Source organism: Meles meles, chromosome 14, assembly GCF_922984935.1.
Source record: "Meles meles chromosome 14, mMelMel3.1 paternal haplotype, whole genome shotgun sequence".
NCBI lineage: Eukaryota > Metazoa > Chordata > Mammalia > Carnivora > Mustelidae > Meles > Meles meles.
Genome location: NC_060079.1, coordinates 14743137 through 14766032, shown reverse-complemented (window position 1 = coordinate 14766032; position 22896 = coordinate 14743137). Strand labels below are relative to the sequence as shown.

General features: G+C 32.6%; 1 protein-coding gene across 7 annotated transcripts in view; it reads right to left on the bottom strand.

Moving 5' to 3' along the window:
- Window positions 1-22896, bottom strand: part of PDS5B (PDS5 cohesin associated factor B) — a 199128-nt gene that overhangs the window by 65186 nt on the left and 111046 nt on the right. For all 7 annotated transcript variants that reach the window (XM_045978167.1, XM_045978169.1, XM_045978172.1 and 4 more), the window contains exons 14-19: window positions 17198-17279; window positions 14186-14234; window positions 11877-12016; window positions 10102-10217; window positions 4565-4670; window positions 1736-1896 (exon numbers count right to left, since the gene is read on the bottom strand). In XM_045978167.1, the coding sequence (XP_045834123.1) occupies window positions 1736-1896; window positions 4565-4670; window positions 10102-10217; window positions 11877-12016; window positions 14186-14234; window positions 17198-17279 (654 nt within the window). The remainder of the gene's footprint in view (window positions 1-1735; window positions 1897-4564; window positions 4671-10101; window positions 10218-11876; window positions 12017-14185; window positions 14235-17197; window positions 17280-22896) is intronic.

The window sequence follows — 22896 nt, the reverse complement described above, 5'->3', positions numbered from 1 at the left end:
TAAATCAAATAATTGTTAAGTACTTCAGTTTCATATTAAAGCAGCAGATGTTTTAAAATGTTTTAAAATGCCCTTTGCATTTAAATGTCCATCTTTCAATCTTGCCCTTGTAGTTCTACAAATATATCAAACGAAGCCTCTTTAAGATATAAAGTGTACTAGGAAAGAGTCTTGAATAAAAATAAAATCCTCCCAGTGAATAAATCAAACTAAAACTTGCTCAAAATCCTAACTGAGAAAGGAACTATGCCATTATGGATATGGTACCACAGGCATTCAGACAAATAGGCCTAAATTCAAATCTTCATTCTTCTACTTCCTAGCTATATGACCCAAAACCATTTACCTCAAGTGAATATCGGATTTCTCATTTGGAAGATTAGGATCATTTCTACACTTTATTAAACTATTAAAAAGTTTAAATGAGATAGTACAGTAAGTGGGCATACAGTAACATAGAGTTATGTATTGTTTGTGTATATCTCCAAACTGATTTCTGATCTGGAGAATCATAGCATCATTCAAAGGAAAATTCATGCTCTGCATTCCCTTAAAAATAAAGAAGTCAGTTTTTTTTTTCTTTGAAAGATTTTATTTATTTATTTGAGAGAGAGGGCAAAGCAAGAGGGAGAAGCAGGCTCCCTATAGGGAGCTGGACTCAGAAATCGATTCCAGAACTCAGGGATCATGACCAGGGGATCATGACCAGAGCCAAAGACAGATGCTTATCAACTGAGCCACCAGGGAGCCCCAAGGAGTCCATTCTAAGCAATAAAGTTTCCTACTCTTGTCAAAGAGAATATGATTACAAAATTTTGGTATGTTTCAAAGATCATTTAAATAATGTCTTTGTCCTGGTAATAGTCTCTAAAATTAAGTTCATATGAACAAAAAGGAATAACAAAAAGTATAACTGAGATTTTAAGAGCTACCTTTGTCCAGTCTCCTTCTGAGGTTTTTCATCCACATGAAGAAGCATGCTACCCCAACCACAACTAACTGGACTAGTGGCTAAGCCAGAAAGAATGAGGTACATGTAAAACTAACCACCAAGGACTATGGCAAGATCAGAACCAACTATCAGATATACCCTCCAGGAACAGGGTGGAGAGATGCATATAGAGCAGTAAGCAGGGATCCATAGAAAATGAAGACTTATTGTTTTGAGGTATCACAGAATCTTGAATAATGAATCAGCATTAGAAATCCCAAGGATAACAGCATAATTTCCAATTTCTGGAAATACTGAAACACATACAAAAATACACTGCTGTTCAGATGTTTATTCCATGCTTCCCTGAGTCAAATAAAGCACTGCTTCTGAAAATGTTCAATTCAATACCTTTAATCACAGAGTACAGTGAAAAGTCCTATGCACAGTCCTGCTGAAACTCCCTTGAAATTTACCATTAGACCTTAAATTCACATTAATTATTGAGTCTATGCCACACTATACCAAGAGAATGTTTTACTATAAAATTGTTTTCATTAAAATATTTAAGCAAAATCAATGCTTCAGAAAGAAATGCTATGTTTGCTCCACATTTCCATGAATACCTCTAAAATACCAATCAGTGCTATCCCCCCAGAAAATGAGAATCTAAACTGAATGGTATAAACTTAAGATAACTGAGACACAATTTCCTCAAAACTTAAAAGATCCCAACTATTACATAAATCAAGAAACAGTAAATTATTTGTCCGTTTTCTAAATTATTTATCAGAATAAACTTACGATCTGATATGTGGGAAATCTTCTTCAATTTTGCTTCCTGTGTTTTTAAAAATTTGGAGTGCAGCTTCTGCTACTTTTTCATCATCCATTTTCAGACAAGCCAGGAGAGATTCAAATGTTTCAGCAGAATGAAACGAGATGGGATGTGTAAATGAAAGTACCTTAAAAAATGAGTCACAGAAATGATCTGTAAGCCTTTTCCATTTTTACAATATAAATCCAAAATATTACATACTGGAAATACTCAAATCAAAGTAAATATAAAAAGAATTATGCTAATAAGGACAAGAAAGCACTACAAATAAAGTTTAAAACTTAAATAGGTACCAGATATGTTCCAGTATAGGAAGACTGCATGATCTAACAAAGTCCTTTCTTTCAAAATTAAATTACTCAATATAATTCTACTCAAAATAATTTAGATTTTGGTTAATGTTTGGGTTTTTTGGAGGAGGATGAGAATAGAATTTAACAAAGGAGAATTTAACAAAGGAGGAGAGAGAATGCAACAAAATAGCTCTAGTCTTCTAAACAAAGGTTGTTAGAAGTGACTAATAACATTTTTGGAAAAAATGTTCATATGTTCAAATGTTCATATCTAGAAAAGAGGGTAAAACAACAGATCATAAAAGATACTGTAACATTTACACCTGTTACCATTATCAAATCAACATGGTACTAACATCAGAAGAAACAAAACAGAAAAAGTAAAACTTTTTAGTCCAAGCATATATAAGAACTTGGATTATATAGAGTAATATAGATTATAAAGAAGGAACAGAAAATGAAAATGGATGGGATTTTTAATAAATAGTCTCTGATAACAATACACAGCTATTTGGAGACAATCTAATTAGATCCTCCCCCACAATATATACTTTCAAAATAAATTTCAGATGGGTTATATTTTAGATTGAAAAACAAAAACAATAAAAATCTTCTGAACAAGACAGCATTTTTAAGCTTAAAATAAACAACTGGAATCAAAATATGGAATGTAAAAACAAGCAAGGAGGAGAAAAATACATTAAGTATAATGCTGTATTTGTAAGATTCAGAAACAAGAAAAATAAGTGATGTTACTTAGAGATACACAGGTAGACACAGATGATAAAACTAAAAGGACAATAAGAGAAAGAATAATAAACCCCAATAACAGAACTATTCAGAACAATTATTCCTGGGGGAAGTGAATCACGGAAAAAAACTACTCAGGGAACTTCAACAGTATCATTAGTACTCTATTCGAGTCAGCATCTTATTTACTTTTCAATGTATTCACCTTATTACTGTACCTTATAACTTACATAAAAAACAAAAAGCTGAGATGTCAGTAGAAAAAGAACACAAGATTAAAAGAGAGAGAGAAAACAAACACAGGATAAAAATAATGAATTCACCGTAGGAAAAACACTAATGATTATACCTCACTGCAATAACTACACAAATAAAAACATTATTTTTATTTATCAGATTAGAAAATCTCTTTAAGATTTACAATATTCTATGTTCGTGAAGATAGGATAGGCACCTTCATTCACTGCTAACTGAATTATATATGGGTATAATTTTTCTGTAAAGGAATTTTATTAAGTATATACATCTAAACTTTTTGAAAATTATTCTATGTTCCAGTATTTTAAAATAGAAGACATCAGCAAGGGATCTTTGATATATTTATCCTTGTATCATTATAAGAAGAATAAAATTAGAAAAATCTAAAGATCAAGGGAAATAGTTGGGAACTCTATGGCACTGCAAAAGTGGACTAATCACCATTTCAAAAAATAATGGTTTTTTATATTTTTACTATGAGCCAGATACTATGCTCGGAAACTTATGTGCATGACTTAATTAAGTCCTTTGTGAGATAAGGGCTATTATTATCTCCAATACAGACGAGGAAGCAGAGGCAATGAACTTGCCCAAAAGCATCCATCTAATAAATGACAGCCATATATCAGATCTGTTTTTTGGCACTCTTAAAAATACTTCCTTAAAAAACACTAGTAAAAGTGTTTATAATTTAATAAGGGAAAATAGTCAAGATACAAAATTGTATATATTCAGTCTGATCTCAACTATATAAGTGTGCGTTTTCTTCAAGATTAAAAGGAAAATAAAAGGAATGTTTATATGTGATAGGCTTATGAATGTTTTCTTTATAATTTTATATTTTCTAAGTTGTCAATAATTAGCGATATTTTTATAATAAGTAAAAGGCAGCAGTTTATCTTAGCTAACAAAAGATAAAATGGAGTTTTAGGAAGAATTTGGCTCCATGTTTGGTAGGGCTAACACTTTCTTTGCTCACTGATGAAAACTTCAAATTATAGTCCACTAACTTATTTTTCTTAATTTTTTTATTTTTTGGTAAAGATTTTATTTATTTATTTGACAGAGAGACACAGCAAGAGAGGGAACAGAAGCAGGAGAGCAGCAGAGGGAGAGAGAGAAGCAGGCTTCCCGCCACGCAGGGAGCCCGATGTGGGGCTCAATCCCAGGACCCTGGGATTATGACCTGAGCCAAAGGCAGACACTTAACGACTAAGCCACCCAGGCACCCCTATGGTCCACTATTTTAATGTAATACTAATGTAATACTACTAGTAATGTAATACTAATATAGGTAGGCTATAGTATACAATTTAAACCTGAAATATTTAGCTTACATGTTAGAGAAAATGTGCAATTTCTAAATTACCTAAAATGATTGAGAAAATTTTACTTGTTTCTATAAAAACTTAAGAAGCAAGAATAAAAAATATATACTGCATGTATGTTAAACAGTTATCTAATTGGCACTTAATTTCACCATAGCATATTTACCTTAAGCAGTTCAAGACCTGCCCTGATGGCTTGATCAGTTGGAACACCCTCGTCTTCATCATCTGCTGTTCCATCTATTGATTTATTCACTTGCTTAATAAGAGCACTGAAGTATGACAAAAAAAAATTGTCATATTTTCAACTGTTCTTTATTACTGATGTCTAAGAAAAATAATCATGAATATTTTCTACATATATATCCCATCCAAACACATAAAAATTTGACAAAGCTGTTTCCCAAGCATCACGGCAAAACAAAAAATTATAATAGGTATTTTAAGAAACTTCTTTTCAAAAATAGCATTTTTCCCGTCCATTCAAATGAAGTCCACATATTTATGTGATTTGCTACTTTTTTTTTTTTGAAGATTTTATTTCTTTATTTGATAGAGAGAGACCCAGCAAGAGAGGAAATGCAAGCAGGGGGAGTGGGAGAGGGAGAAGCAGGCTTCCTGCCAAGAAGGGAGCCCAATGCGGGGCTTGATCCCAGGACCCTGGGATCATGACCTGAGCCAAAGGCTTAACAACTGAGTGATGCCTGTTTATTAATGCTACCTATTTTTATTCTTGTATTTTCCATGGAAGAATTATGCCCAAACACATGAATAGATGTTTTCTAATTATCTGAAATTCATTACTGTTTGAGTAAATACAACAAGTATTCTGAAATAAGGAATAAATGGCAACATTAAGCAGTTTCAAAATAAATATTTATTTATAAAATATTTATACTATGTGCCAGGCACTGTTGTGAGAGCCAAAAACACACAGGTCTGTTCCTGAAAAGTGTCAAAATACCTAGATAACAGATATATAATAAAACTTCACTAGAAATTAGAATAGATAAAAAGGAAACAATATGCTTTGAAATTTTCTTCTAAAAGCATACCTAGCTTCTTTTAAAATAAAAAAACTTATAATTTGATACCAATTATCTAAAATAGTCATTCACACTTTTAAGTATTTGTTCTTTTTATAAAAAATAAATAACATACACCATTGTTAGAGACATAGTACATGTATTAAATGCAGGAAAATTCAACTATTCAGTGTTCTTTAAAATGTTTAGTTGTTCTATGTTTCTACAAAAATATCATGAACTCAAACTGAAGATCAAGCTAGGAGTCAAACATATCTGTCTCTCTATAGGCTCCTCTTAAATTTATCAGACACCTTATCTTTGAGCAGATATCTAAGAATGTTTTCTTCTTTTCTGCCCATTTTTCTTGATTAATCAACTGTCATAGCTCCAGCTATCTCAAATAATACTTAAATATTTAGAAAATATTCCCATTATTTTCTTCCATGACAAAAAGCATGAATGAAGAAGCTCTCAAATCTGGTGAGGGAAGGCCAAAAATTAGTAAGCAAATACACAGAAAATATAATCAGGGAACAATAATGACTACAAAGTAGGCAAAAACAAGAAGTCAAATTCTTTAGCCAGAAAAGGAATGTTTGAAGAGATACAACTGAGCTAATAACCAAAGAACAGGAGCCAGTCATATAAAAATCTGTGAGAAAAAGCATTAACCTATAAAACCAAAATTAATCAACTGAAAAACTATTAAAAAAACACTAGTTCAGTGAAGTGATACCAACAAAACACAAAAAATCAATAGTGTTTTTCTATATCAGCCAAAACCACCCAAAGTATACAGATAGGGGAAAAATCTATTCACAATGACAAATTAAAATTATAAAATGAGTTTTACATGCACAGAATCTATGTGTAAACTCTACAATTACACGAAGGGGAACACGAGATTTGAGCAAGTCTAGAGAAGTAACGACATTCTTTCACTAAATCTCCAAATGTTATTAGGGGACCACAACTTGGTATGGGACAAGATTCAAGAGATGCATTCTATGGTTCAACTGGAAAAATCAATTAATGTTTTGGAGCAGCCAATTAATTTTTTTTAATTTATTTATTTTTTCAGTGTAACAGTATTCATTGTTTTTGCACAACACCCAGTGCTCCATGCAATACGTGCCCTCCCTATTACCCACCACCTGTTCCCCCAACCTCCCACCCCTGACCCTTCAAAACCCTCAGGTTGTTTTTCAGAGTCCATAGTCTCTTATGGTTCGCCTCCCCTTCCAATTTCCCTCAACTTCCTTCTCCTCTCCATCTCCCAATGTCCTCCATGTCATTTGTTATGCTCCACAAATAAGTGAAACCGTATGATACTTGACTCTCTCTGGAGCAGCCAATTAATTTTAGCGGGAGGGAGAAGGAAGAAATTAACCAACAATTAACTAAAGAATTTTTTCAACAAAATAAAAATGTTTCATTAACACCTCAAAAGAAAAATGAACCAAAGCAAAAATTCAGCAAGCATCCAAACCACACAAGAATTTATACTATAGTAAGGAAATAATTACAAATTAATTGGGAAGAATTTTTCAATAAATGGAGTTGATATAACTAGCTTCAACACGCTTTTTTAAAAACAAATGGATATCTACTTCCGTCTTACACTAAAATGAATTCCAAACTAATTAAAGATTTAAGTGGAAAAAAAATAACCACCTAGTATGAAAGGAAAGGCAGAAAATTCATAAAGGAAATAACTGATAGATTTAATAGTATTTATTATATATTTATACAAATTTAAAAGGCAACTGAACTAGATTAATAGCCTTATTTAATAAAGGATTTTTTTAAAGATGTATTAATTTATTTGTCAGAGACAGAAGAGAGAGAGAGAGAGCAAGCACACACAAGCAGGGGGAGTGGCAGGCAGAGGGAAAAGCAGGCTCCTCACTGAGAAAGGAGCATGATGTGGGAACTCAATCCAAGGACCCTGGGATCATGATCTGAGCTGAAGGCAGATGCTTAACACTGACTGAGCCACCCAGGCGTCCCTTTATTTTATAAAGCATTCTTACATTCAATAAGAAAGAGACAAGTCCTCCAAGCCCCTCATAGGAAAGTTTTTTTTTTTTTTTAAAGATTTTTTATTTATTTATTTGACAGAGAGAGATCACAAGCAGGCAGAGAGGCAGGCAGAGAGAGTGAGAGGGTAGCAGGCTCCCTTCAGAGCAGAGAGCCGGACGTGGGACTCGATCCCAGGACCCTGAGATCATGACCCGGGCCGAAGGCAGCGGCTTAAACCACTGAGCCATATATGGCGAAGAAAAATGTTCAACTTTATTAGTGAAACACTGTTATTTTTTTAAAAAGAGTATCACCATTTACCTGTGAAATGGCAAGGACTGAAAAGGTTAATAACCACTATCAGGGAGAGTTAGGTGACCTGAACACTGACTACTGGTACAAGGGACTAAGAGTGGAATCTTTCTGGAGACCTAGTTTAATACTGTGGTGGTTAAACAAGAGGGCTCTGAAGCCAGACTTCCTGGGTTTCAATGACATTCACCACTTCTGAGCAGTGGAAAAGTTAGTCAACATTTGTGTAACTCACTGTTCCTTACCTGTAAATTGGGAATAATAACATTTCTTGTCTCACACGGTTAAGAGGTAAATGAGCAAACACGTAAAACATTTGGAATAATTCCAAGTACTTATAAGGACTAATTGCTACTACCTGTTACTATTATTTATGTTTTGACATCCTTTCTATATCACTACAAACTACTGATGATAAAGCCAAAGATTTCAGTCTGACTGTTCATAGTACTTGTTAAAACTTTCTCCACCTTAAACTTTCAAAACACTACAATAACCTGGTGTTCTTATATTCCTGTAATTTTTCTATTATTGAAAAACAAAATTCCAAGGTTCTGTCCATGATCTTTTAATCTTTCTACTACTTTCTACACGATCTCATGCCCAGGGAACAAATCCATTCTCACAGTTTCACATTAAGCTCAATTTGCCTTGATTTTTTAATTGTTTGTCATGTCCAAATAAGGAGCACATCAGTTCCCTTAATTCTTTTCCAAGTATTACTATGTGCTTCATCATTTGGACTTCAGCTCTTATACTTCTGACTCCTCATCAACTTTATTCCCCATTTCCAGTAAGATAACTCATCTACTAAAACACTCCTCAAATATAATCTTCCCTTTCCATCCCACTACCAGCATCCAGAGACAATTTGTAACACCTTAACAGTCTACCCATTCTACTTCCCTCCTTCTATCCATCATTAAGCATCCAGGGTTCTCAACAGACTGAAGAATACAGTAAAAGCCCTAATGTTAGATCTTAAAGGCTTTCCACAATCTGACCTCAACTACTTTTTTCGCTTTATCTCATAACATTTTTATATCTTCCCATGGCCACCATTTTCTAAATATCCTTGTCTTTTCCAGTCCAGTTAGCCTGGTTTACATTAATCTCAGTACCTAGAATATTCATTCTCCCAACTCTGTAAAAACAAAATCTTATCCATCCTTCCTCTTAGGTCAAACACTGTTCCTTTAGAGAAAGCCTCTTACATTCCTCTGAACACTATTTGCATTAATTTTATGAAACTATAAAATAAACTCCCGATTAAAACTCTATTCCATTGCCAGACAATGGGTTAATGAAAAGTAAAAAAATGTGCTTTGCCAATACCAACTAGCATTGCCCTGAATAAAGAAAGCATGGGATTATTTATTGAATGAGTTTCAGTCTGATTCAGTGTCTTCCTTATACTAATACAGAGGGTTCTGATTTTTTGTTTATTGTCTTTCAATCCATAGAGCCCCTTCTTCAAATGAAAACTGAATGTAATAGGAGTTCAAAGTGACTACTGGGTATCCAAAGCAGGGTCTCCCTACTCTGCAGGGGATCATAGCCCAAAAGCTACACCCTCTACCCTCTTAAACAAAACAAATCCCGAAAAAGGGTTTATTGGGTACAGGATATTATTATTATTTAGATTTTAATATATCTCTAAAAGATACTACTGATGACCAGTAAACAAGGATGTTATATACATAACATCCTTGTTTACATATATATATACACACACACACACTCTATAAGCACTTTATTTTTTCAACTAGTTGAAACATTTTAGGAAAATGTTTTAAAAAAAGGAACACTTTACATAGGGAATTACAGCCATAAAATGAAAGCATTTTCCAAGATGTCAAAGTCATCTATATCAAAGCTGAAATGAGGGTTGTTTTAAAAATAACACTCTCATGTCTCAAATACCTGTGAAAATGCATCATATGCTGCTTTACAACATATTCACCTAATTTTATTTTCCTGAGGGTATAATTATAAATTGTATTTCCTATACTATGCAAGCTAACTAAAAAGAGGAATTCCTGATACACTTGGTTAACAGACAGAAACTAGGCTTAAACTGATATTTTCTCATCCAAATGAAATAATACTTAAAATAAGAAAAATTAAGTATACATAGATATATGCAAACAAGCGTGTACATATACATACACATTCGTATGTATGAACAGATATACATACAGGTATATAGATGAGTATATAGCCATTTCACATATACAAAAATCTGTTCAGGTAAGTGCCTGTGTATAGCAGGTACTCAAAAGCAACTGACTAAAGCATGAATGAACAGTGATGAAAATTTAATATTTTTAGATAAAAATACCTGATAGATTCAGTATCTATGTGTACAGGTGCTATCCTCTCCAAGAGAAACTTGATCATCTCCAGGAAAGGATTTGTAGGCTGTTTGGGGTTGCCCAACTTCTTAGTTATTTCACGCTGTAAAGCAGATTTTTTAAAATATTACAAAAATATATTTAAAAAATTACATCACATTAAAATATTAAGAATCTAAAGTAATTAAAACAATGTAATACTGGTTTTGGAATAAACAAATCAATAGGAATTGAAGGAGTCCAGAAAAACAAACTAACATTTTGCATATGAGAAAAGCAACATTTCAACTAACAGGAAAAAAGATGGATTATTCAATATCTTGTGTTGAAAAAACTAAACAGATATTTTGAATAAAAACAGATCCCCATCTCATACCTTATGCCACAAACATTCCAAAATGATAAAAACAAATACAAAAAAATAAAACCAGGTTCAGTAGAGACACAAACTTCAGAGAGTAAAGTTATCAGGAAAGCTTGCATAAGAACAACAGATTCTAGGACATCGGTGTGAAGATTAGTCAATCTGGGGAGGAGCCAAGAATCATGTTTTTTCTTTTTATTCTTTTTTGAAAGCCTCTTGGAAGATGCATGGGCAACAGATTGAGAAATACTGACATTAGTAAATATTTTCATTGACTTGCAATGGAATGGAATTTTCTAAGCAGGACATAAAATGCAAAAGCCTTGAAGAGTCTGCTGATAGACTCAGCTACATAAAAATAAAACTATGGTATGTAAAGGACATCATAAATAAAATGAAAGGGCAAACTACAAATGAAAGAAAATTATTTGAAGCTTAATTAACATACATGATTAACAAATGAACGGATAAAGACAAATGTCATTCCAGAAAAATAGGCAAAGATTAAAAACACACAATTTACAAAAATATATATATAAATGGCTAATGTGCCCAAGAAGAAAAAATGGTCAGATGACTAGTAACCAAGAATACAAATCCTACCAAAATAATTATGTTTTCCTTGGAGTTCTGCTTCTTTCCAATAATGACAGAAGCCAATATTGAATCTATCCTAAAGAAATAACCAAGAATGCAAAAAATTATCTGACTATAAAGATACTAAAATGGTCTTTAAATAAAAACAGAGAAAAAAAATCTAAATGTGTAACACAAGTGACCGTTCAAGTACATTCCACTGCTAGTAATATGGTAAAAGACTAATAAAAATAAGTAAATGTACAATGCTGTATGTATATGACCTTACTTTGGAAGATATATACCATAATATTAAACAGTAATTGTCTCTATAAAGGGGTTATAGTTTATTGCCATTTTTGTGGTATTTTACATAATGAATATAAATTTCACATAATGAATACAAAATTCACATAAATGAATAGAAGTTATTTTGTTTTGAAAGGGGGTCAAAATTTTACATAATGAATATTATGTAAAATAATGCATATTTTACATAATGAATATAAATTATCTCCTAAAAGGAGTCAAAAAAGATTTGGGAGCTCTTCAAACACTAGTTTTTTGTGTTTGGGGCTTTTTTTTTTTTTTTTTTGGTGTGAGAGAGAGAGAGAGAGAGAGAAAGAGCACAGCACACACAAGTCAGGGGGAGGGACAGAAGGAAACAGGGAAAGAGAATCTTAAGCAGCATGACGTCCAACAAGGAGCTAGATCTCACAACCCTGAGGTCATGACCTGAGCCAAAATCAAGAGTCTGGCACTTAACCAACTGAGCCACCCAGGTGCCCCAAACATCAGCTCTTTTTCAATGTCTCTCCTTACCACACAGCCTTCAGCTTGCTTGCAGGAGCATGTTGGACTAACGAGTACTTCCAACTGTTTTCTTATTTTCTCATCATCTTCCAACACCTGTGTGAACTTCTTCATGAAATCCTGAGCCTTACCAGGATCTGGCAAATTTCCTTAAATAAATTAAAATTCAGTAAAAATACCATTTTAGAAATTTCTCAAAATAATAAAGGATCTACATTTTTCATTCTTTTATTACTTTAATAATCCTAATTTACAAATTCAATTTAGTTTAATTAGAAGTTGTGGAACAACTTCAATAGTTAATTTTCACAAAATTCTGCTTTCTAGAAATATGGAACAAGAATACTGTGAAGGAACACCTTTGTAGAGAGAGACTGAACTATTTCTAAAATAACCCCTTATAATATGTAAGGGGACTAAATGTCAACCTGATGATACCAATTTATTATTGTCTCCTTAAGCTTGTTGTATACATTGTTCTCTTGTAACTCACAAGAACAGATCGGTAAGATTTACCTTTAAGAAACTATTTCTTAACCCATCCAGAGATAATTCACATACACATGCTGTCAGTCAATAACACATGCTGAGCAAAATGTTTCGGGTGTTACTACTGGATATGTCATTAATGCAGGAGAAAGGATAAACCCTTATGGAATCAAAGATGATTTTTATACCACCCTCCTAATATAATGATGTATCAAAACATGAAAGCTAGTAAAATGTTGATCCTAGTGTCTTTTGGGGGGGAGCGGGGGGGCTACTCACAACTGTTACAGAGGACCAGACTAGGCTACTTCTAATAACAGAAATTATAATATAGAACTATGGACTATAATAAAAATTGTAGAAATTCAACTAAATCTTAAAATACAAATGCAGTAAGTGCAGTCTTCAAGTTCATATATAATTTGAAATTACATTTTAAAAGTCTTAGCTAGATCACCGAGGATAATAAGAACAAAGTGTCCTTATTATAAATACTTGACTGTATGATCTTTTCATAGTTCTATAATACAAAAAATCTACTGTACTGTCTTCAAATAATTTGGAAGATGTCACTTTACAGCCCCTCCATAATGTATGGGCATCATACTAAAGGCTACAATAAGGTCTACCATTCAAGAAACAAACAGAATTGGGAGGGCAGGGAGTGGGAGGAAGACAGACAGAGGGAGAAGGGAGGGAAGAAGCAAAAAAAAACCCTTTCATTTAGCATTCTACAAAATATTTGACCATGAAACCCTTTTTTCTAACAATACTATTAACACCTACAGGATACCAGGATACCTCAGAACAGAATTTGGGAAAACAGACAGGGTTAAAAAATAGAAAAAATACAGATGATCTCCTTTACGAGATAGTATCCAGAGCCAAACAACAAGGAAATAGGTATTAAAACGCAACAACAGAAAATCACTTGCTTTAAGTTACCTAAAGAAACTGAAAACTAATTTATGTTTATCAGCCCAAGACTAAAAGATATTTTGGTCTTAAAATCTTACTCATGCTAAAATGCCTATCACTTAGTTAAAACTCAGTTAATTAAGTTATGTTCTCTTCAGTATCTGAGCATTACTTCCATACGCATCTTGGAACATTTGTTAACATCTCAGAAATCCATCTAGGATAGATCTCTTCACTATTCGCAAGTGGAAGCTCCATAGAAATGTTCCTCCAGGTGTTTCTGATACTCACTTTGTCCATGTGCTACACTATACACAGTGATCTCTAAAGCGGGAGGAAAAGCAAATGCTCTACAAAAACTGCTACTTTACCCAATCCTTGCACCAAATAAAAGAGATGTGCTATAGAATCCTTTTGTATTTACTGTTAAATGCAATTAAATAACATTTTCACTGAAAGCAAAAAAGCAATTTTTTTTTTTTCAAAGAAGTTCTTCTGTAATTATTAGGTATACACTTGAAATTTTGGCTTAGAACAAAATTGGCTTCAACTAGATTCACATTAGAGCAAGCAACACTAAAGCACAAATTCAGTTTTCACAGTAAGCTTATGCAATAATTTGAACGAATTCCCAAGAATAAATTTATGTAATAAATCCTTTCTCCAGTTCTTTCTCATATCAACACAAAAGAAAAAGAAAAAGAAAACTTCAGTGTAGCAAAGTAAATGAAAATTTTAAAAAAAAGTTGAAGCTGAGTTGTCTGTTGAAAAAAAAAAAAATCAAAAACACTTTAAACCCTTTGCTATATTATTATAGCCTAAAATGAAACTCCATGAAACACTTCAAATTATCAAATAGAAATATTTCAATTAAACCTTAAATTTTACATGTAAGATTTGAAATAACTTACTTGTAATAACCATTACTTTTGAAAATATTGCCTTGATACTGGCATCTGTCTGTAAAGCAGACACAAAAAAAGCAAAATTAATATTTCCTAACAATAATCTTCATTATACCCTTCAGAAAGTTAGATAAGCATAACCTACTAATGCATCAGGCCCATGCCTCAACCACAACTGGGAGCTCCTTAAAAAAGGAGCTACATTTAAACTCCACGAAGTGAACGAAAGGTGAATGCTCCACTGTCATCTCTTTCCCTTCGTCCTGTTTTGTCATCCTCTAAACAAAAGAAAAGACTACTACACTAACTTTTTGAAACAGGGAGATATTTTGGTTTCTTTAGCAGTGAAAGAACAGGCAACTAAGTATAAAAAAGGAACAAAATTACCTGGTTTTCAAGTTTTAAGCTTATCTCAAACAAAAAGTTCACAAGTATGTAATTCTCAATGACTGAAGGTGTTCCTCAAATTTTTAAGCCTGAGGATTATAAGGCATAGTCATGAAGCATATGGGGAAGACAATGGATAAAGAAAATTCAAAAGGATGCCAGTGACATGCACAAAAGATTTTTTCTAAGAATGTTACTTACTTGTCGTATCAACCTAGTATTATTTCAGTGAATGAATATGTTCACCACATTGTACCCCATCTAATAGTCTATGAAGTCACATGCACAAAAGATATTTATAAGAGCACTAGTTATTCACTGCATCAAGCTAGTGTTATTTCTTTAAAAAAGTTGTCTTTGAGCAACTCTGTTTAATATACTGAACTAGAAAAACACTGGTGTGAAGGCAACAAATCAAATAAATATACAAATAAACCATCCCTATTCAGAAGGAGCTTGCTAAGAGGAAGCAAAAGACAAAACATAAAATAGAAGAGTTAATTCCCAAATAATTGGAATTTAAAGTATTTGAATAGATCTGTCTAGAGTCATATTAAGATTTGCTGTTTAATTTGGGGAGAAATAGGTATTGCTTGGCTGTCAAGAAGTTGATCCACATGAAAAAGAAACAGCATCAACAAAAGTATAATACTGGAAATAATGTCACTTTGAGTGACACTAAGCAAATAAATTTAGTTAAATAAAGTAGACGGGCTACAGTGCTGAACTAAATAAGAATAAAACTATTTATCAGACTGAATAACGAAGAAGGCAAAGAAATACTGATTCGTAAGTATGTAAGAATCTTCCCAGTAAAATAGGGAGAAAAATAAACACCCAAAAGATAAACACAGCTTTGTATTTTTTTTTCTACCTTTAACTATATAACCTCTACTGTAATTCTTGGTATAAAGTGAATATTAAGTAGTAAGAGACTATTAATTCTCCTCTTATTAGAATTAATTCCACTTTGAACTACCATCTTCTTCCATTTGGTTTCTTCTTCAACCCCATGTCACATTAATGAGAATTCCTTCCCTCTTTAACTTGTACAACTCAGTAATTATTTTGAATTCTCTCTTTATTTTGGACAATTAGTAATTATTTTAAGATAATTTAAAGAAAAATTCCACAACGTAGAAGACATTAAAACATCTTAATTGAATTTGAGATTGTATTTTGTTATTTCTCATGAGAATGAAGTCATGAGACCCTCCTAAGTTGTTATCAACAGGCAAGGGGAAAAAGTGCCCACTAAATAAATTTTAAAGGGACAGTGAGAATCAAAAACAAAATTATTTTTTATTAGTCTCACACATCATGCTGCTCAACATATGATGGGCACACTTAACATACTGCCTGACTGCTATTGTATGACTTCAGTAATGCTTAAAATCAGGAATATTTTTGTAGACATACATATAAAAACATCTGGCATTTTTAATTAACACCTCTGCAACTTTGACCAAAACGAAGTAAATTAATACAGCTCTAGGTAGCAAACAGAAGCACTTTATCCAGAGCTTATTAACTGAAACAAACTAACTTATGCATTAGAACAATGACTAAAATACATGTTCACAGGCTGAAGCACATTAAATTAATTGGAGTTTTCCAATTTTGTACCTTGGCAGAGAAAGTACTGAAACGGCAGAAACACTAAAATTAATTTTAAGTCATCTATTACAAGAAAAAACTTATTCTAGCAGGTTCAATATACTCAATAATCACAGATTTCAATAAACCATAAACAAAGAGGTTACTGCTAGCCTCCCCTTACATGAAACAACTCCTCTCTATTGACCTCTGTTCTATAAACATCCAGTATTTGTTTTGTTTTAGGAGTGGGGGGTTGGGAGAATGAGAGGGGTTTCACTAAGGACCGAAAAGAAATTAAAAATAACAGTATATTATTATTTTTGTGTGTTATAGATTTCCTTGGATGCAATTGAAAATGGCATTTTATGTATTTTTTTGATGAACTGATACTGCTTTTTTGATGAATTATAACTTTTATAGGCCTACACATAACATTCTCAAACAACATTCTAGAGAAAAAGAACACCCAGAATCATTCTAAAAGTCTAAAAAATAAAACATGATACATCAACTGGATGAATACCACCATTAACTATAATTATGAAAACCAAGTAGTACATAAAATTACCATAACATTAATTCTCAGTAAAAATATAAAGATACCTAATTAAAATTACATGACATTAAAATTTTCTAAAACAACAAGACTACGTGATGGGAACATTTTAGGGCAGCAAGACAGAGTGCAAATTTACTCTACTTTCTTTGCTTTCAAAGATACAGTCATTTTCTGTCTTTTTTTTAAAGCTACAAAAAAACTTTAATTCTGAGTACAAAGACATATATTCTCTTTCCTGTTGTGTATCACCTTTTACAGATATAGTAAATTTAAACTTTGAATTTTTCTATGCAATAAGTTTCTTAAAAATTTCATTGTTCTGAATTTGAGATCATAGCTTCTCCAGTAGAACAGTTCCACACAGAAACAGTTAGTTGTTCAACAACACTGTAGCAATGGTAAGGAGTAACTAGAATACAGGCGTTTTACAAAGCTTATCATCAAAGGAAAACTTTTCATTACATTTAACTTACTTTGGGTTGCTTAATTAAGTCAAGCAAATCCTTTACTTGATGTCGGAGCAGGTTTTGACATTTCCACATTTCATTCAATGCTCTGCAAAACACAAACACATAAATTTAAATAACAAAACAAAAATCCTTCCAGAATATTCCAAATACATTCCTTTTTTTTAAGTTGAAATTAACAAAAGAGATGACAGAGATGAGGTAAACTTCACAGAACTAAGCAACTGATGATGTATGGAGCAAAAGGGCAAGGAAAATATAAGAGGTATGAACATGTGAAGGGATATCTATATCATTAACTACAACATGTATATAAACTAGGGTATAGGAATTATCTACAGAGATTATAAACTTGAGAAATAAAGGAATATTTGATGGAGTAAGGTCCTGTAGTAGGTAGGATGAAAAGGAATCAAAGCCACATACAGAAAAGAGTTTATGCTGAGCGAATGCGGGATGCTTTTTTCTAAAACAGAAATACTCATAATGTAACTTTATATAATATGTATTACATGTTTATGTATATTATTATAAAAGTGTATATTATGTACTTATAGTAAGTATACAGTTAATCATTATAATAAAATTAAAATGTATAAACCAATGTAAATAAAAATGATAAACTCTCACTTGTTTTATTTAATCCTCAAGTTCTCACTGTTTAGAGGTAGAATTTATGTTTAGATTTTTTTTTAAAGATTTATTTATTTATTTGAGAGAGAAAGAGAGAAAATGTGAGTGGGGGGAGGAGAGAATCTTAAGGAGACTCCCCACTGAGCAGACCTTGACAGGGGGCTTGATCTCACAACCTGAGATCATGACCTGAGCCAAAACCAAGAGCGAATCCCAGCCCAGTCACCCAGGCACGCCTATGTGTTTACATTTCTAAGAACTCATTGAGGCCTACAGTCTGAAGTATAGCTGTTACATAGTTAACTAAATAACACATTATGTTCATTATACAGATTATATAAAACATTATTACCTATATATTCTATATAGATTATATATTATATATATAACATATATTACCTATATATTCTATACATCCCATATAGAATATATAAGCATATTTATACTATATAAATTTGACATGTACAAGTATTTATATCCTACATATTCATTAGTTTATATAAATGTGTTTACATATTATTACATATAAGTGAATATTATTTTTATATGGCAAAATTTTTGATGTCCTCTTAATACTTTTGTTTTCAGACAGATATTTAAATCTAAAAAGAAATTACACACATACTCAAGAAAATATGCATAAATCATGAGAGCAGTTAATGTTACTGAAATACTGAGTTACAGAATTCAGAACCACACATAGTTTAATATTTGAAAGGAAATTTTCCAAAACCAAATACTTTTTATTATTTTGTTTTGAATTACTTACACTTCGATTAACCTCCACTATCACACATATGAAGCACTGCCATAAAACTGTAATATAGTACAAAAGCATTAAAAAACACCTTTTTTTTTCCATAGACAAGAACTAATTGCTAAAAAAGTTTCATTCTTCTGCTTAACATTCTGTTTTAAGAATACCTTTGGATACTTTTATAGAAATAAAATAGTTTAAATTTGGACACTTAAATTCCTTTACAGTAGTCCTCTCAAAATGGTACTGGCAATGCAGCAGCATTTTATATTAGAAGCTAAATTAAAATAACTATACATGTAGACATTAAAGAAAAATGACCAGTATACAGAGGACTGTAAAAATCTCATAACTAAGTAAGAATTACATAATTAATATGTAAATTAATATGTAAATTTACATTTAATATGTAAATCAAAAAACAGAGTAGCCATCTGTAAAATTACTCCTGAACTCCAAAGTCAATGAATTGTCTCTTGCTTCTTAACACTTCATCATTACTTACAACTTCTGACAGGCCTGGACTTTTGAAACTTGCCTTCACTTAAAGCAGGAATTATTACACCTCTAATAGCTATTTATTAAAGATGAAATATCAAGCAATTCCAAAGCTCCATATAAAATATTATGGCTATAGTATAAATCAGAAAGTGACCACCACTAAGATTTTGTATTATATTTTTAGGGAAACCATCCTCTCAAGCACTTTAATAAAATTATCTTAAGCAGCAAAGACAATTTATCTTTGTGTTTGCCTTCCTAAATAATCCTTTAAAAAAAGAAAAAAAAGTAGACATAATATTACTACAACAGGAAGACAAATATAATATGAGCCTGAATTCCAGCACTGTCACTAAATAAACACAAAATATTTGATTAGAGAATGGATACTCTTACAGTTGTTACTGGTCTAGTCTTCTCACTAGAGCTTTGCACTAACTCAAAGAAAAAGACAGCCACCATTGGGTGGCTTTCATAAACCTGTAAGAGTGTTAAAGAGAAACTCTCCTCCAGCATTCTGCTCCCAACTGGCAAAACTACCCACCAGACTCAGCAGTACAAAAACGGGTCTAGATGAGAGTCTGCCTAATGAAAGACATCACAACCACAACACCTGACACTACCACTAACTCTTGCCATTTACAGCTGTTCTAGGAAGCCGGGGGAGATGGCAACACACACCATGATCAGAGAGTACTCAAACCTGCCTCTGTTCTCTTTTTCATTAATCAAGATATTTAGGGGGACACCTGGCTGGCTCAGTCAGTTAAGCATCCAAATTTTGGTTTGGGCTTGTGTCATGACCTCAGGGTTGTGGGATCAAGCCCCACTGTGAGTCTCCCCATTCTGTGGAGAGTCTGCTTGAAGATTTTCTCCCTCATCCCCGCCTTGGGCAGGCATGTATGCATGTGCACATTTTCCCTCAAATGAATAAATCTTTAAAAAAAAAAAAAAAAAGATATTTAGTTAACTTAGGGAAGACAGAAAGTACTGTCTTCCCCAAAAGAACATGATCACAATAAAATATGGTTCTTTCAACAAATAAGAAAGATCAAGTAAGTTCTCACCAGGAACCTGCCTGCCAAGCAGCTATTTTTAAGTGCTTTTCAAACTAATTAGAGTTATAAATTCAAATGACTTCCGGGCTAGAACAGTAATGTATAATGGATAAAGACAGATGTTACAATACAGAGTGGTGAGGACTGTGATAAGATTAGAAGCATTATTGAAAACATCAAGATTATTACTATGCAGGAAAATGAAAAAAAGATGTGACAAAATTTAAGACCCAAAGAGTCACAAAAAATAAGATGTCTGATAATGTTTAGGAAGACACAGAAAATGAATGACCAACAAGCTATAAATATTATGCATGAATCTTAGGAACCAAAAAAAATGGGGGGAAAAGTCACAGAAGACTGTATCTACACTTACTCTACTTTCATAAAGTTCAAAAACAAGTAAAAGTTACTGAGAGATACATACATATATGTAAAACTTTATTTTTGAGAAAACTATTTTTTAAAGACTTATTTATATATTTATTTGAGAGAAAGAAACAGAGAGCAGGGGGAGGGGCAGAGGGAGAGGGAGAGGGAGAGATGCAGACTCCATGCTGAGCGTGGTGCCCAACATGGGGCTTGATCCCAGGACCCTGAGATCATGACCTGAGCTGAAATCAAGAGTCAACCACTTATCTGAGTGAGTCACCCAGGTGCCCCATGATAAACCTACTTTTTAAAAGGAAATGAAAAATAAATAATTTAAGCTAGTGGTTTCCTCTCGGTGGAAGACAGGAGGATAAAAGGGAGAAGAGTTCACAAACTGAGTGTAGATTCAAAGATATATTTACTTTATCACTATGCTTCGAAACTCATATGTGATTTGTGTGCATTAAATTTTTCATAAATGTAAAGACTTTTGGAGAAATAAATCATGAATGTAAAGTATTAAAGTAATAAAATGTTAAGTATTAGATTTACAGTTGGTTAGTTTAAATTCCAAAATGCTGGTTAAAATTTTTTAAAAATCATTTAAAAAATATAAATACCTTAGGTGTTTTAACTTAAAACAGATAAAAATCTATTCACTTACCAACCATTTTTGTAGAATCTATTGGTCCACAGATTGGAATTTACTTTCAACTTTCCATGGCATTATTTTTCAGTGTATCTCATGATTAGCATTTTTATTTTCTAATTCAAACATATTTGTTATTTAAGTGATGAATAATATCTGATATATATATAGGCTTTGTTTTAAAGATTTATTTGAGAGAGAGAAAGAGGAAGAGAGAGCGCATAAGCAAGCAGGAGCGGGGGAGGGTGGTGCCGTTGCAGGGACTGACCTCAGGACCCTGGGCTGAAATCTAAAGTGGGATGCCTAAGTGACTGAGCCACCCAGGTACCCCTTATATATGTGTATGTAGTTTTATAACTGTTCTTCAGTATTTTCCTTTACAATTATGTTTCTTTTCCATTTCTCATATTAAGGTTTTCATTAAATATTTTTTGCTCCTATGGGTTTGGAAGTCAACATTTTAATTCTGTTCTTTAAAAGCAACTCAAATTTTTAATTTGTACACTTAATTTATAGCCTAATTAATCAACAAACCTGTCCTCACTCACTCAAATTTAAGATAAAAGAACCACAGAACATTTTAGCTGCCATCTTACATGCTGTTATCCTATAGGATCTACCTAGTATTCAAACTTTTTCACAAAGGCGCAGCACCGATCAATCAGAACAGGTGGCAGTAGAACAGGGCCTGTAGGACCTTCTGCTATGCCCAGGCACAGGGGAAAGTGGGTGGGGAGAGGATCCCAGGGACTCTCAATAGATCTTACTTACTGTTCCAAGAAGTGTGTGCTGGCTAAATATCAGCCCAGATGCTAACCTACTTTTTAATCTACACCTCCTTCCCTTGGTAAAGAAAACTTTGTTATTATTATTATTGGTGGTGGTGTTGGCATTGTTGTTTTTATAGGCACTGATTATTTAGATCTGCAGAAGTGTTTGGAAACTTTGTTACTTCTTACATCCTATTCCTTCCTTCTGAATTTTGTTTTTTGCCAAAAGAAACTTTTACTCTTTAGTAATTTTCTCAAGTAGGATATATATGAGTGGTTGACTCTAATTTTTTGTTTAAGCGTCTTTCATTTTTATTCATGAATGATGGGTGAGCTGAGTCAGGAAGCCTAGACTATGATTTCACTTAAGTTGTCTCAAATAAGTATATATATAATATATATCCTATTCGCATTCATTCTAATCAGCCATCAATTGCACCATGAAGATAAGGATGCACTCTAATTCTTGAGGTGTTGGCATATGACAATTTTGTTTTAAAATCAATTAAATATGGCAGTAACATATTTCACTGTATGCAGTAGAAAAAGAATGAACTTTGGAACCCGGTAGAGTTCAAATCCTGACTTTGTCTCCTACTACTTGTGTGATTTTGTGCAAGTTAACTGACCTCTGGAATTCAGTTCCCCATGTGAAAAACAGGAAAAATATCAATTACACGAAGGGTTGGCAAGTGTTTCTATAAAAGGCCAGATAATAAATGTTATGTACCATACAATACAGTCTCTGTTGAAACCATGCAATTCTGCTGTTAAAGCACAAAAGCAGCCATTGAGATATATATATATATATATATATGCTCCTCTGCCTGAAGTACAACAGATAATAAGAAATTTACATTTCTCCTTTTCTTCAATGTTTCTATGAAAATTATAATTGGCACATATAATAATTCCCATGGAAGAAGTCAAAGTCCCACTAAGCAGACATAGGAATTAAAATTATA